This window comes from Pollicipes pollicipes, unplaced genomic scaffold (assembly GCF_011947565.3).
Source record: "Pollicipes pollicipes isolate AB1234 unplaced genomic scaffold, Ppol_2.1 Scaffold_4219;HRSCAF=4965_pilon_pilon_pilon, whole genome shotgun sequence".
Classification (NCBI taxonomy): domain Eukaryota; kingdom Metazoa; phylum Arthropoda; class Thecostraca; order Pollicipedomorpha; family Pollicipedidae; genus Pollicipes; species Pollicipes pollicipes.
The window spans coordinates 9,187,532-9,201,306 of record NW_023596448.1 but is presented as its reverse complement, the minus strand read 5'-3'; the positions used below and the strand labels follow the sequence as shown (position 1 = coordinate 9,201,306).

The 13,775-nt window shown below is 58.1% G+C and overlaps 1 protein-coding gene across 1 annotated transcript in view; it reads left to right on the top strand.

The window, feature by feature from the left end:
• Window positions 1–13,775, top strand: part of LOC119095777 (semaphorin-1A) — a gene marked incomplete at its 3' end in the record, with an annotated part of 76,013 nt that overhangs the window by 21,809 nt on the left and 40,429 nt on the right. Inside the window, 2 exon segments of the mRNA XM_037218632.1 lie at window positions 4,387–4,449; window positions 5,949–6,056. Coding sequence (XP_037074527.1) covers window positions 4,387–4,449; window positions 5,949–6,056 — 171 coding nt within the window.

The window sequence follows — 13,775 nt, the reverse complement described above, 5'->3', positions numbered from 1 at the left end:
CTGTGAACTGCTTCAGACACGTATGTTGCTTGACATCCAGGGGTGTAGGTTCCTATTCAGTTTGGGGGGGAGGGGGTCAGCTTCAGCCCCCAACTTGGGGTTCAGGCCACCCAACTTTGGGAATGAAGTAGACAAAGCCGAGGAGAAACCTGTTTTTACATATTTTTTGGCAGGTTGGGCTATTTCTCAATGTTTAACCCCTCCCCCACTCGTTTTGCGAAACTAAGCCCCTGTTTGACACCAAGGTGATAGTGCTTCCCATCATTGCTAGGTTCTGAATATCTAAATGACCGGCATTTTATTTTGGTGCTGAATGCATTTATGACAGCAAATGCTTTGAGCGATTGTTGGCGAGGCTAGATTCGGTGGTGAACGCTATATGTTGCCGGAAAATATGGCCCTGGAGCGTGAGAGACGCCGAACTGAGTCTCGGGTGGAGGCGCGGTCCGTCCCCGCCCCTCGCCCCCTGCGACCCCGCAAGGCCGCACTTCTCCCCCGCTGTACGACGGCCGACTCGAGAGAGTTCTGGCCGAGCTCCGGGCTGGTCTGCCCGTTAGCGAGCCCAGCACCGCCGCGAACGGCATTATTAGGAAATTTACAGCAGCCCACTGCGTGCCCCGACCAATATTGGGCGTCGTTATCCCTTATTAACCGGCCGGATTTGAGAAGTTGGGCCGGGATTGTCGGCCAAGTTAGCCTTTGTGACGAACTTGTCGCCTGATGATGCGGCGTGTGGGGCTGGCAGCCACCGCGGCGCCCCGGGCCGCGCCGCGCGTCCGTCTCCACCGCGCCGAATGCGCCGCCGTTTTCGTCATCGTTTGCTAGCGGGCGGGTCCGCTGCTGGTTCAGCGGCCCGCGCGCGCCGCTAATGGCGGCAGACGCCGCAATCATCTCGAATTTCCCCATGCGAATTTTAGCGGCGGCGGCGGCGCGGACGACGCGGCCGGAATTCGCCGCCGGCGAGGGTAGCGTGCGCGGCGCGGCAGGGTGGGCACGTGCGGGACGCTCGTCGGGCGGGTATTCTGGAGCCGGCCGCGGCTGGCTGGCGCTGACGACGGCTGCTGCGTCTGGGCCGGGGCCGTGCGCTCTGTCTGTTGAAAGGGTGAACCATCTGTGGTCAGCACCCTGGCCATGGTCTATAAAAAGGTCTGGCTGAGAATTGGCTGGGCATTTAAGTTAAGCTAGGTGTGTTGGTTAAGCGGGATGCGATTAGCCACGAACCAGAGGCTGAAGCCGAACTTGGACGAGTACGGCACTTTGGCAGCGGGCATGGGGAGGACAGCATCGCGGCCTGTTTGATGACTAAGCAAGCTCTCTGTCTCCAAGGAAGATAGATAATCTGCGCTTATGAGTCTGTGATGTAGGATACGAACCTCTCCGTGCTGCCTTCCAGCCCGCCCAGGGTCGGCTTTAATTGGCGAAGGCCCGGGCCTGTGGGTCACGGCCTCCCACGTGACGTCGGCCTCTTGGCATTAACTACATGCAGTGCATGGTAAGAGCTGATCTTAACATGCAGCTTTCGGTTCCTCCACACGTCTAGTTTGTCTCATTTGTGTCATTTCCTATCTGTAGTATTTGCACAGCCACATGGTGGCTATGCCTCTGCAAATGGGCAAAGGTTGTGAGTCAGAGTTGTGGGCGTCAGGGGAGGCAATACCGAGAAATCTGGCGTGACGCAGCTGTCACAGCTGACGTCTCTTAACGGCGAAATTACAAAGTAAGGCTAATTTCAATAAACGTTGGGGGAGGACGCTGGCGCACCTGCCATACTACAAGGCGGTGTCTTCTGCATATCCATGCTCATGACCACTGCCGTGCGCTTCTCCACGCCCATGCCATGTCCGTGCCCATGCCCATGCTCATACCTATGTACGCACTCATGCTCTACCATACCCATACCCCTTACCATGCTCATACCCACCCATGTTATACCCATACCCATACTTTACCGATGACCTTGCCATACCCATGTCATACCCATGCCCATATCGTACCCATGTCCATATCGCACCCATACCCATGTCTTACCCATACCCATAGCATACCCACACCTATGCTGATGTCATATCATACCCCGTCACCTAATGTCGGGCACAGCTGATGTGGACATACCGACGAGGGCTGGAGGCGCATGGATTCGCGTTAGGGGGGGGGGGGGGGGTAGTGGGAGACGCCTAAGTTGAACCGTAGGAGTCTAGTTCCAGGTGAGAAATTGGTGACCAGGTTCAAGGGCAGGACAGTATAGGGTCAAGGTCAAGGTCAAGGAGTCGGGCAGGTGAGACATTGGTGACCAGGGTCAAGAACCTCACGTGGCTACAAAATGTCAGGGGATGTGCTTGGAGCTTCTGAAAGAGACAACCCCGCGAGGACAGAGGCAGTGAACTTGAGAAGTTATCTGACATTTCCAGCAGACCGGGGACCCTAGAGGCGTGGGCAGTGTCAGAGGAGACCCACTGAAGGGAGAAGTGGATAGAGTAACAGGGGAGACCCACTGCGGGGAGACGTGGGCAGAGCCGGACGAAGCGGCAGAATTGGGGCACCGAGCAAAAACTGCGGCCGGACAGGCGCCGCCAGATGGCCTTCATTGGGAGCGAGCCCACGCGCCGGAGGTGGCCTGTGATGCGGGGCCGCGGCGTGGGCTGAGGCGCGGCGTCTAGCTCTGCCACGGACTGAACATCCCAGACTGTGGTCGGGGCTGGAGGTAATGTCGCACAGGCCCAGCAACTTGAGAGGTGGACGTGCGCGTTAGAACGGGTCGGTATATGATCAAATTAGCCAGCTGTATGTAGCTGCAATGTCATGAATCAGGGTTGATGTACTCCCTAGCACACACCGACAGAAACTGGGCCGGCATGCAGGCCGTTACGTTGTGAGACTTCTCGAGCCTGTGGTCCTGCTGTTGTTCAAGCCGTAGGCCCCGGCGAAGTTCCGGCACTACGTTCGCATACATATCAGTTGTCTGGACCCCATGGTATTCATTAGCGAGGCTGGCCCTTTTCCTCCCTTCGCACCACATGCACCTCCTGTCCTCCCAGTTCACCTCTTTGGACTGCTCCGATTCGCCCCGCTTCTCCCAGTTTGCCCAACTGCTCCGTTTCTTTACACTGGTTCTCCAATTCTCCCCTGCGGTCTGCTGCTGCGTTCGGTCTCCCGCCCCCTCCCCCACCATCCCCACTTCGCCGGAGTAGCTCCATCTTTAGCTCCAGCTCCAGCTCCAGATCCAGCTCCAGCGCCAGCTCCAGCCCCAGCCCCAGGTCCAGCCCCAGCTCCAGGTCCAGGTCCAGCTCCAGCTCCAGCTCCAGCTCCAGCTCCAGCTCCAGCCCCAGCTCCAGCTACAGCTCCAACGCGCCCCACCGTCAGCTCTCCTCAGCCTGTCTGCAGCATTGCCCACCATCCCCAGATGCTGCCCGTTGCGACCGTATCCAATTCACGTTGTGTCCAGTGCCCCGGCGTCCCCTGCTTGCATCGACCCACTTGTCCGTCTGGCTCCTCCCAATCCGCTCTTGTCCAGGTCCTCTCGGTCCGCTCTCGTCCAGCTCCCCCCGGTCCGCTCTTGTCCAGCTCCTCCCGGTCCGCTCTCGTCCAGCTCATCTAGGCGAGTCGAACGTCACCATCCGCGGGATGCCGCGACCGCCACCAGATGTCGCGTCCCGGCCCGACGGAAATCCATAAAACCGGCGGATGGCTTCGCGCCCAAACCCCGGCCGTGTCGTCCAACGCCGCGCCGTTTCGGGGTTGGGGGTGGGGCGGTACCGGTGTCTTTGTACGCCCTGCGGTGCGGCCCCGTCTCTCCCGCCCTCCGCATTCACGGCGAGTGTCGACGCGGACGTTTATCTGCCGTGAAAGCGTCGTTAGCGGTCTGAATGGCCGGCCCGCCTCCCTGAGGGGGTGAGAGAGACGGCGAGGAGGCTGCCGGGTGGGGAGAAGGGCGAAGAGGGGGGGGGGGGGGGTACGTGCCGTGGTCAGAGCGTGGCGGTGAGCTAACGCAGCACACCTCAACGTGCGGTGCCACGGGGACCACTGTCCCGATGTGCGGCCATTGTGCGTCGGCCCGATCGATGCCTTGTTTCCTGAATAGGCCTTGTCCGGAGGATCCGCGCATCGCTGCGACTGTTGGAACATCGCATTGTGGCGCTCCATTATGCGTGGTATCTAGTCCGATTCCTGAGCGTTCTTTGCCCCTTCCCGAACCCCATTCCATTCCATGCCTTCCTGTGCCGCGCCGGCGAATTATGTCATTCCCCGCAGCCGAATGAAGTGATTTTGCATTGATTTGGGATTTGCACGACTGCGTCGGATTAGCGGCGCGTCATATGAGGGCAGCGCGCCGCTGCGTGGCTTTCTTCGTGCGCGGCGGCAGGGTGACACCGTTCTCTGCTGTTTCAGAAGCTGAGCTGGGCCTCGAACGCCTCAACAGTGGAGCTGTGTCGTCTGAAAGGGAAGCCGGTGGTGAGTGCTCAATAAACACGCCGCCGGCTGCAGCCATTTCCACGACGCCCTCGAGGCCATCCCGCTTGTCTTCGGTTACGGCGTTCACACTGCGGCCTGAGGTTGGGCCAATGGAACGGGGAGGCTCAATACACGGAGTGTCCCGCGCCCGGGGCGAGCGGGTGTTGTTACTGTCCGGCTGTGTACAGCTTAGAAATGATTATCTTAGCGACGACCTCAAAATAAGTCTGCTTATATCTGACTCCACCGACCTCGAATGTGGGTCAGATGGGCGACGTTGATCCAATCTGTTTAATCCAGGACATTTGCCACGAGCGTGACAAGCTGTTTTTCGCTAGTCGTTGGGTATTTAAAGTCAGCGGCAGCGTTTTTAGCGAAACATACACAACTGGCACCACGGTGCTGAGCAGAGTCTACTGCGTACTAGGCAGAGGCCTACTGCTTAGACCACGTCGCGCCATGGCCCTCCGGCGCCAGGGCTCATCCAGACCAGGTGTCCCGCGCTCCACACGTCTGCTGAATGACTGCTGCTGCTGCGCCGCGCGCCTGCTGAATGACTGCTGCTGCTGCGCCGCGCGCCTGCTGAACGGCTGCTGCGCGCGAGGAGGACCGTTGCGTGCCGCTCCTGGCGGCGGGCAGCGCGCATACTTTACTGGCGCGCGGCGGCAATTTCTCGCGGGACGTGGTGCGTCGACCCCAGCCAAGATTGCATCTCCATCATCGCTCCGACCGGGCGCCCCGATTACGCGTAATCATTTCGGCGGTCGAGGACGTTTAAGTGGGAGAGGGAGGGGGATTGGGCAGCGATGGCGAACCGCACGAGCGGGGGCGGACGGGCGCGCGTGTCGGACAACACTTGTCGTCTCTGGCGTGCTGTAACCACCACGACGCGGCTGCACCGTCCGTTCGGGACCAGGAAGTTCTCGCGTGCATGCGCACATGCGTGCACCGGCACGCAGGCGCTCATACGTGCCTCTGCTCTTGCTCGCGTGTGTGAGCGATCGAGCGTCCTCATGTAGGGTGCGTGGGTGTGCGTATTGTATTGCGTCTGTGGATCCGCGTGGTCGGCAGTAAGCAATTGGCTGATTCAGGATGAAGGGAGGGCAGGTGGAATTGGTCGACAACCCACGTTTCTCGAAAGTCGTGGCCCTACTTTTTTAAACAAACACCATTTTTTGTGGTTTTGTCAGTTATGAAATAGCCTGAGCAGCGTTATTGTCATAGCCATGAAATTTTGCCCCAAGGAATGCATGCTTGTGTGATAGCGATCTTTGTTTAGCTTCTGTAATATCTCAGCACATGATCTTTCAAAGCCCAAACAAAATTAGAGGGTGGAGGCTGGGGCAAATCAACATGGGGGCATGGCCCGTATTTAAAATCGACTCGCCCCTGCTTTTCTCCATCATCTGACAGCACCTCGGAGAACAGACGCTTCTATGTTGACACATGTCCATCTGTTGACAACCGCCCCATGTTGACAGCCGTCCCCCTGTTGACAGGTGGAGTGCCAAAACTACATCCGCGTGCTGGTGCGCAAGGCTGACGGCGGCCTGTTCGTCTGCGGCACGAACGCCTTCAGCCCCAAGTGTCGCCACTACCGAGTCACGGTAATTAGCCGATGGTATCGGCGCGCGCGCGCCCCAGCATCGGCCGATCTCGCGGGCCGGGGCGCCGCCGGGCCTGGCTCGCCGCCAGGATCGGCGCGCGCGCCCTCAGCTGGGGACCACGTGCGCTGAGGGCGGCAACGCAGTGGAGTGGTGCGGCACGCCGTTACGGTGCGCTACGCTACGAGTGCTCTGATTTATAGCATGTGTCACAACGGTGCCGTGACTCGTGTCTTGCGTTATCGCTGTCCGCTGGCACCACCGTACTATACATTTGCGGTGCTGCGACCTGGCGGCAGCCGCTGGCACTAGGTCTCTGCACTCCTGTCACCTAGCGGTAGACTTTGAAACCCGATCATAATCCTCTCCGTCTTCACCGCCTTCGCCGACCGGCATGTGGCGGCCATTCACTGGCCACCTAGCGGCAGCTATTGACACTTAACTTCAGGCATAGATCCTGCCATCTAGCGGCTGTAGGATGTACTAGATGGCATTGGCTGGCCCCGCCGCAGCCAGGTAAAACGTATGGTGCGAGCATAGCCGCAGCCAAGGGGAGGGGTTCCGAACCCCGTCCCCCCTAATTCAAAAGCTTTACGCAGGCTTTTCAGACTCTTGATTGTGGCACTGGCATATCACAGAAAAAGTAATGTAAACCCGCGCTTATCTCCTGAAGATCAGGCAAAAAATGTGTCATATTGGTTTAAACTGGGAACCCCAACAGCGTCGCTAGATGCGGCAATATCTGATTCTATGCATATGAGGACCTACCTCAAATAATTGGCACGAGTTTTGTAGCATGCACACAGTAGTGGCATGGACGTCAAAAGACATTTGTGGTTTCCAAACATTTCTAGCATTTTAACTTTTTCGATGGCCTGTTTTCATGGTGTCGAGCTTTAGCAGGATTTAATTCTCTGTTAACGCTGCACAGCTGTGGTTACATGTTTGCCTTAGTCGTGCAAAAATACTATTAAGATATAAGTTACAAATTTGCGGTCAACGTGTATGGGGAACGATCAAGGTAATGGGCCTCCTCCCCTGATAAAAAGCCTTGATTGTGCGCCTACTTGAGGTTGCAGGATTGGTCCTGGTCCCAGGCAGTGAACTCGAGCCCAGACAGACCAGTTTCCGGCTCAGCCCTGCTCACTGGTTGGTTGGTTGGTTGCTGGTTGATGGCAGTGTGAAGCCGCTGGTGAGGCACGGCTCGTGCCTTTGGTCGCCTCTTGGCCGGGCCGTGGTTTGGGGCCGCCTGTGGGCCGGGCCGCGGTGTGGGGCCGCCTGTGGGCCGGGCCGTGGTTTGGGGCCGCCTGTGGGCCGGGCCGTAGTACTGGGCCGCCTGTGGGCCGAGCCGTGGTGTAGGGCCGCCTGTGGGCCGAGCCGTGGCGTGGGGTCGCTGCTGGACCGGGCCGTGGTACTGGGCCGTCTGTGGGCCGGGCCGTGGTGTAGGGCCGCCTGTGGGCCGAGCCGTGGTCGTGGTCCTCTGGCTGGCCCGTGGCCCTTTGTTACGGGGCCGTCTGTGGGCCGAGCCGTGGTGGCCGCCTGTGGGCCGACCGTGGCGTGGGTCGCTGCTGGACCGGCCGTAGTTACTGGGTCTGTCGTGTGCCGGCCGTGTTATGGGGTTGCCGCTGGGCCTGGCCGTGGTGCGGGGCCGCCGCTGGGCTATGCCATAGCGTGGTGCCGCCGGCCACTCGGTGGTGTACCGTGCCGGGTGCGCCGACATCGGCCAGCGTAACTCACCCCGCGCTGCTCCACATGCCGACGCCGCACGTGGCACCAGCGTGTACCTTTGCAGCCCCGCCTAACGCCGCCGGCCCCATTTTCCTCCGCTGTCGGCTGAAGGTGATGACCTTCAGAATCCAAAGGCAGCTCAGCCGGGCTCTTTATTTTCCACAGCCGTCCTCTGCAACGGGACAGCCGTTGTATTTGCTAGCAGCCTGCCACCATTGCACTGCCCACGTCGGCTGTTGACACGCAGCGTAAAGCCGTGTCTAGCGTTTGCTTTGGGGGTTACACCCCAATAACGACCGCGGAATGGCTTGAACTTCTCTCTATCGACCGTAAACATCGGCGTAATTGACCCCCGCTATTGGTTGTGGTTGCCATCGGACTCCGCCGGAATTTCTGGTCCCAGGAGAGGTAAAACTCGTCCTTTCTGGAGTGGTGGATCGAACTTGTTCAGTTTGGGATATTGTGTGCTGTTCCGGTTAGGGGCGTCGTGTGGTTGTGGGAAATAACCATTGCAAGTGGGATATTTTGAGCCGCGATGAAATGTCCGGCAATTTGTACATCAAGCAAGGGGCATCGCATTGGTAAATATTCTGCAGTCTGAAATGGCCGATTCCGGTGCAGCCTTTGACCGGACTGCTAGCTAGCTTTGATTCGCACCCTTGGAACAGGCACATGTCCCGGCCACATTTTGCCCGTCGACATATACTGCCCGGGAACGGCTTCCGGACCGCGGATGGTTCTGAATTATAAATCACACAAGCCGCGATATGGAGATGATACTGGATTGCGCCCTAGGCGGAGGCATTGTGCCGAGTTCTATGGGTGAGCAGCGTTGAATGCATAGTGTGCACTTCCACCTTCTGGTGGCAGCCTGCTTGAACGCCAGGCTCATTCGGCGAGCGCCCGGGCCTCCCGAATCACCATCCATAAACGTCACATTGGGCATCCGGCGTCCGTCCATTTCTCTGGACCGAAATAATCTCAACGGGTTCGGGCGGCGTTTCAATCAAATGACTGGAAGCCGGGCGGCGGCGAGGCGCGGATTTGGCGTACAGTCGGGTGCAGGGTGAAGGCCGGCTGTCGTTGGGGAATCGGCTTAGCGGTGCAGCGAAGGGGAAGGGGATGTGGAGGAGCCGCCTGGTGAAGGGCGAGGGGACCCGACAGCAGGGGGATAAGAATCGGGCGAATGCAGGGGGCTGTGAGAAAGTCGAGATGAAGATACCAGGGTGAAGTTTGATGTTGGATACCATCCGTGAGGGAGGGGGGGGGGGGGGGGAGACGAGCATATGTTGAGATGGACGGATGGGAAGAGAGACCACGCCCGTTAGTGGAGGTGCGTGAGTGGACAAACTTTCCTTCGCTTGACGCAAGCAAAGTACTGGCAACGGTATACGATTGCACCTACGATTGAAAAGTTGTGTACGTGCTGGTGCATTTCGCTACTGTACTGACCTGATCTGATTCCTGTGCCATACCCGCGCTGCACATACCCTCCCCTCCCCCGCCTGCACTGTTGCTATGGACCTCCCTGCGTTGCATGCACCTTTGCGTTCCCCTGTGCTGTACCTCGGCCCTCCGTGCCGCACCTCCGCCCTCCCGCACTGTACTCCCGCCCTCCCAGGCGCCACCGAGCCGCCCTCCCGCACTGTACCCTCGCCCTCCCAGTCGCCACCGAGCCGCCCCGGCTTTGCAGGCGTCCCCCGGAGGGGCGTGGGCGGGCGGCGGGTCAGTAAACTCTTGACTGCCCCGCTGGGAGTCGACCCGGCCGTAACGCCCGGGGCCACGCCTGTTTAGCGGCGCTGTATTTATTGGCGGGCGGCGGGCCGGGCCCCTGGTGCGCCGCGACTCGAGGCGCCGGGCAGAGCTGGCAGCGCGGCCCGCAGCCCCCTGAGACCTCCGAGGCGAGCCACGTGGTCGGTCGGGGACTACTGGCCAGCGGAGAAAGATAGTTCAGTGCTAACTGTTGGCTGGCGGCGAGGCCTGAGAGAACGCTTCCTCGCTGATCGGGTGGTATAGGTTGAAATGAGAGCTCAGCCTCGCTCAGCCTCGCTCAGCCTCGCTGACGGGGTAGTTAATGGCCGCAGGCGGAAGGACAGGGGGACCGAGTGAGCCGCCGGGCACGGCCCACCTCGGGAAAGCTTAACGTCTGCCCCTTAGCGGTGCATGGATATTGATTTAGAAAGAGGTTTGGCCCACTTTAATTACGGTGTGCCGGAGCTCCAGGCTATAACATCAGCCTGAATTGACCGACGGCGCTTTTGAAAGTAAGGCCGCCAAACAAATGACAGAATTTGTTACTTGTGTGGATAGCCCTTGATTAATGTGGTCGTAAAACTGTAAGAATGATATAGTTTAACTATTGAATCATCGCGAATGAGTGTGTTTTTTGTCCACCTTTTGCCTCTTTCAAGGGTGTATGCGATAAACGTTACATACGCGGAAAATACAAGGCTTTAGACCAAGGCAAAGCTGAAAAATGTTGTTCTTCGCCGCACCAAGCAATAATCAGAGCGGCTCAGAGAGCCGATAGCATGTCAAAGGGAAGCTGCTGTTCGCCCCGCAAACAATAAGTCCCGTTGGAGCACCTCTATTTTGAGCTGGCTCGCCGGGCAGGACAGTCCGCGAAGAGCCGCCGACCGGGCCTTATTACCCCCTCCCTGCCGGCTTTATAAAGTGCTCCATATACTGCGACAGTGGCGCGGCCAATGGCCCGTCGGGAATTAATTGGCCATTTATTCGGGCTTATGATGGCGCCCGTCGTGTCAAGCTGGACAGTCGCCATTGAGCTACGACCTCCATTCCTGTCCGCTGCGCCGTGTCCGGGCGGCTGCCCGAGGCCTCCCGGCCGGCGTGTGCTGCGGCGCAGTCTGCCTCGCGGGGCCGGCCGGCGCCTGCGGGCAATATGAGTCGTATGGCGTCATCGGTACTGCTCGGACGGCGCGAACTGTGGGTCCCCGAGCGTTCAGGCGTATTTGGCAAGGAAGTCAGCCAGAAAGCTGGGCAGAAGCGAATTTTTACGTTTACAGCTGTTTTATGAAAGGACCACGCCATTTGTCCCGAGTGGCAGTCTTGAGTCAACGCACGCTTCGCGATGTCCTGCATTGGCTACGTGCCGGCCGGTGCCCCGGCTGAGTCAGCGGCGAGTCAGCGGCGTGGTTCTGACGGGCCTGACGGTCGGATTGCCGACTGCTGCTGAAGTCGGACCGGGATGAGCGGCTATTAATAAATTGCTGCCGCCAAACATGTCCGGCTTCCCTTCAAGCCGTCGGCCGCTATTGCACGAAGCGTTTATGAACGCTGATTTGGTTGTGACGGAATCCGAAGTGTTGCACCGCTGGGTGCTTGGCTCGCTTATGATTCATATGACCTTTACCCGTGACTGTGAATGATCGTCTAATTGGAGCTCGTCGCGAGTTCCTGCAGATAAGTTCTCACCTGTGCGTAGCGTGATGTTAAGGATAGCAGGACACCTTTTTTGTGCCTTCCATTTTTTGTTAGATCAGACGCGAACCATTTTATCTTATTATTTATGCTTGCGTAATAAATGCTACAAAAGCTCTGAAACACTGTTTAGATAACGCGTATGCAGACACGGGCTAGTATCCCGCGATTCCAGCAAAACGTAAAATGGCTATCATTTGTCCCCTATGGCGCAGACCGCAGTGGCTCTTTTTTAGGCGCACTTTAGCTTTGGGAATGGCAGTATGACATGGTCCACAACGACTCACTGATTCAAAATTCCACCAGTGCGCTTCTGGATAACGGGCCCTCGCCGCCCGCTGGGCCAAAAACAAACGCTAATTTATACACACCGCTAGAGGTGCCACTTTTAAGCCCACAGTGTGCGGGTTGTCAGCTAAGAAGTGATACCGCCAATCCGTAGCAGCAGGCGACGGCCCTCAGCAGATTCTGCCGTCGCCATGACGACGGCGGTCGCGATATCTGCATCTGGGAAGGAAGTAGTGTAGTGCTGTTTCAAAGCGTCGACAGTGTAATTTAGAGTCGAAAATAGTTGCAAATTTATAACCCCCATGATATCTTGATGATGGTTTAGCGGTATTACTCAGTGCTGTTATTGGACTTAACTGATCTTGAGTTTTCACCAGAGCATGTTTTTGAAATATGCCCTAAAGCTGGGACACTCCCTTTAAATGCGTATCATTCATTGCAGTCAATGCTGGCTGTTATGAAGTAACCGCTTATTACAGACCGGCCTTCACCGCTTACTTTTGTAAGCCTATCGCTAGGCCGCCCACCACCGCAAGTTTCGAGTACTTTTTCAGACTATTAACTTCAGTAATCAACGCATCCTTTAACGTTAACTTAACCCAATACCTCAACATCGCTGAGTCCCAGCGCACGTACCGCTGGCACTCACTTGCACTAGCGAAACTTGTAATTGACCTGAAGACTTCTTCTTGTCAGAAAACTGCAGCATTTTTGAAGTTACCAGGACAACTGACTGTCACATCCGTTGACGTCATCACCCGAGCCGCACTCGGTCGTTAAATGAAGCTCGGTCACCACGCGCTGCCGCGAGATTACCAAGCCATCGCACCCTTAAAAAGCGCGCAGTGCGACAGCTCTGCCGCCGACCCGCTAGTCCCGTCCGCCGCCGCCCCGTCCGTACGCCGGGTTGCTCTGTGACGCCAGCTGCCTCGGTTCGAGGAAGCGCTGAGCTCCGCAGCGACCATCGCTTCGCAGAACGCCTCGACGTGCCGCCGACCCGTTAGCCCAGCCGCCGCCACCCTGTCCGCGCGCCGGGCTGCTCTGTGACGCCAGCTGCCTCGGTTCGAGGAAGCGCTGAGCTCCGCAGCGACCATCGCTTCGCAGAGCGTCTCGACGTGCCGCCGACCCGCTAGTCCCGTCCGCCGCCGCCCCGTCCGTGCGCCGGGCTGCTCTGTGACGCCAGCTGCCTCGGTTCGAGGAAGCGCTGAGCTCCACAGCGACCATCGCTTCGCAGGGCGCCTCGACGTGCCGCCGACCGCCATCGCTGGTCGTGATGGGGGTGCCACGCTATTTTCGGCGAAGCGAGCGCGCGCCTCCACGAACTGGCGCTTCTGCGGCAGCGAATTAATCAAATTGATTCGCCTCGTGTGTGCAATAAGTGGTCGTACTTCATGGAAATATGGGCCGCGTTCGGGCGAGGGAACAGGGTCGAGGCACCGCTGTTGATCGACTGGGCACGAAGGTTACAGTTACGACGAAGCGTTGTTGCACAACATACAGGTACAGAGCCGAATGGGGGAGTTACAAGGCGTCAGCGAGTCGTGCGACGCCGGGCAGTGGGGGGGGGGGGGGGGGGGGGGGCAGGCAGGGCGAAATATTTTTTAGCAACTGCACGTGACGTCCGCCGTACGAACTCACCCCAACTGGCGTGTTGCGACGTCACCGACTTGTACAAATGTGGCAATGACATGAGTAAAATAAAAACAATTCATTCTTTTCCCTAATCGTTGATTTTGAAAGTTTCATTGCACGCAGTTGCGGACGATGACTTCCTAACTTGGATGTATGAAAGCTTAAAGCAAGACCAGACAGGCTAACTTTATCTCAGCCACTCACGCCAAGACGCAGTCGTATCGTACGGTTGTCCCACCAGGGGCCTCCTGAGAAGCTTTCATCCTCCCACCTCCCTTCGAATGTCCGCCGAGTGTCCTGGCCCGGACGGGGCCCGACTTGGTTGCTCTGACCGGACGGGGCCCGACTTGGTTGCTCTGACCGGACGGGGCCCGGCTTGGTTGCCGTGACCGGACGGGGCCCGGACTGGCTGGAGGGAGCGGAGGGTTCGAAGTTGAAACCTTGTGAGTTACAGCTGCCCGGGCCGACACATATTTCCATATATTGACCATTTGCATTCCGGTACGTCATAGCCTATCTTCAATGCATATTCTATGTAATCGGATTTGGGTCGTTTTGTTTCGGTCAGCGGGTCCTAAGTCCCATATATACAGGGTCTGCATGCATTTTCTTTGAATTACTGCGTCCACTGGC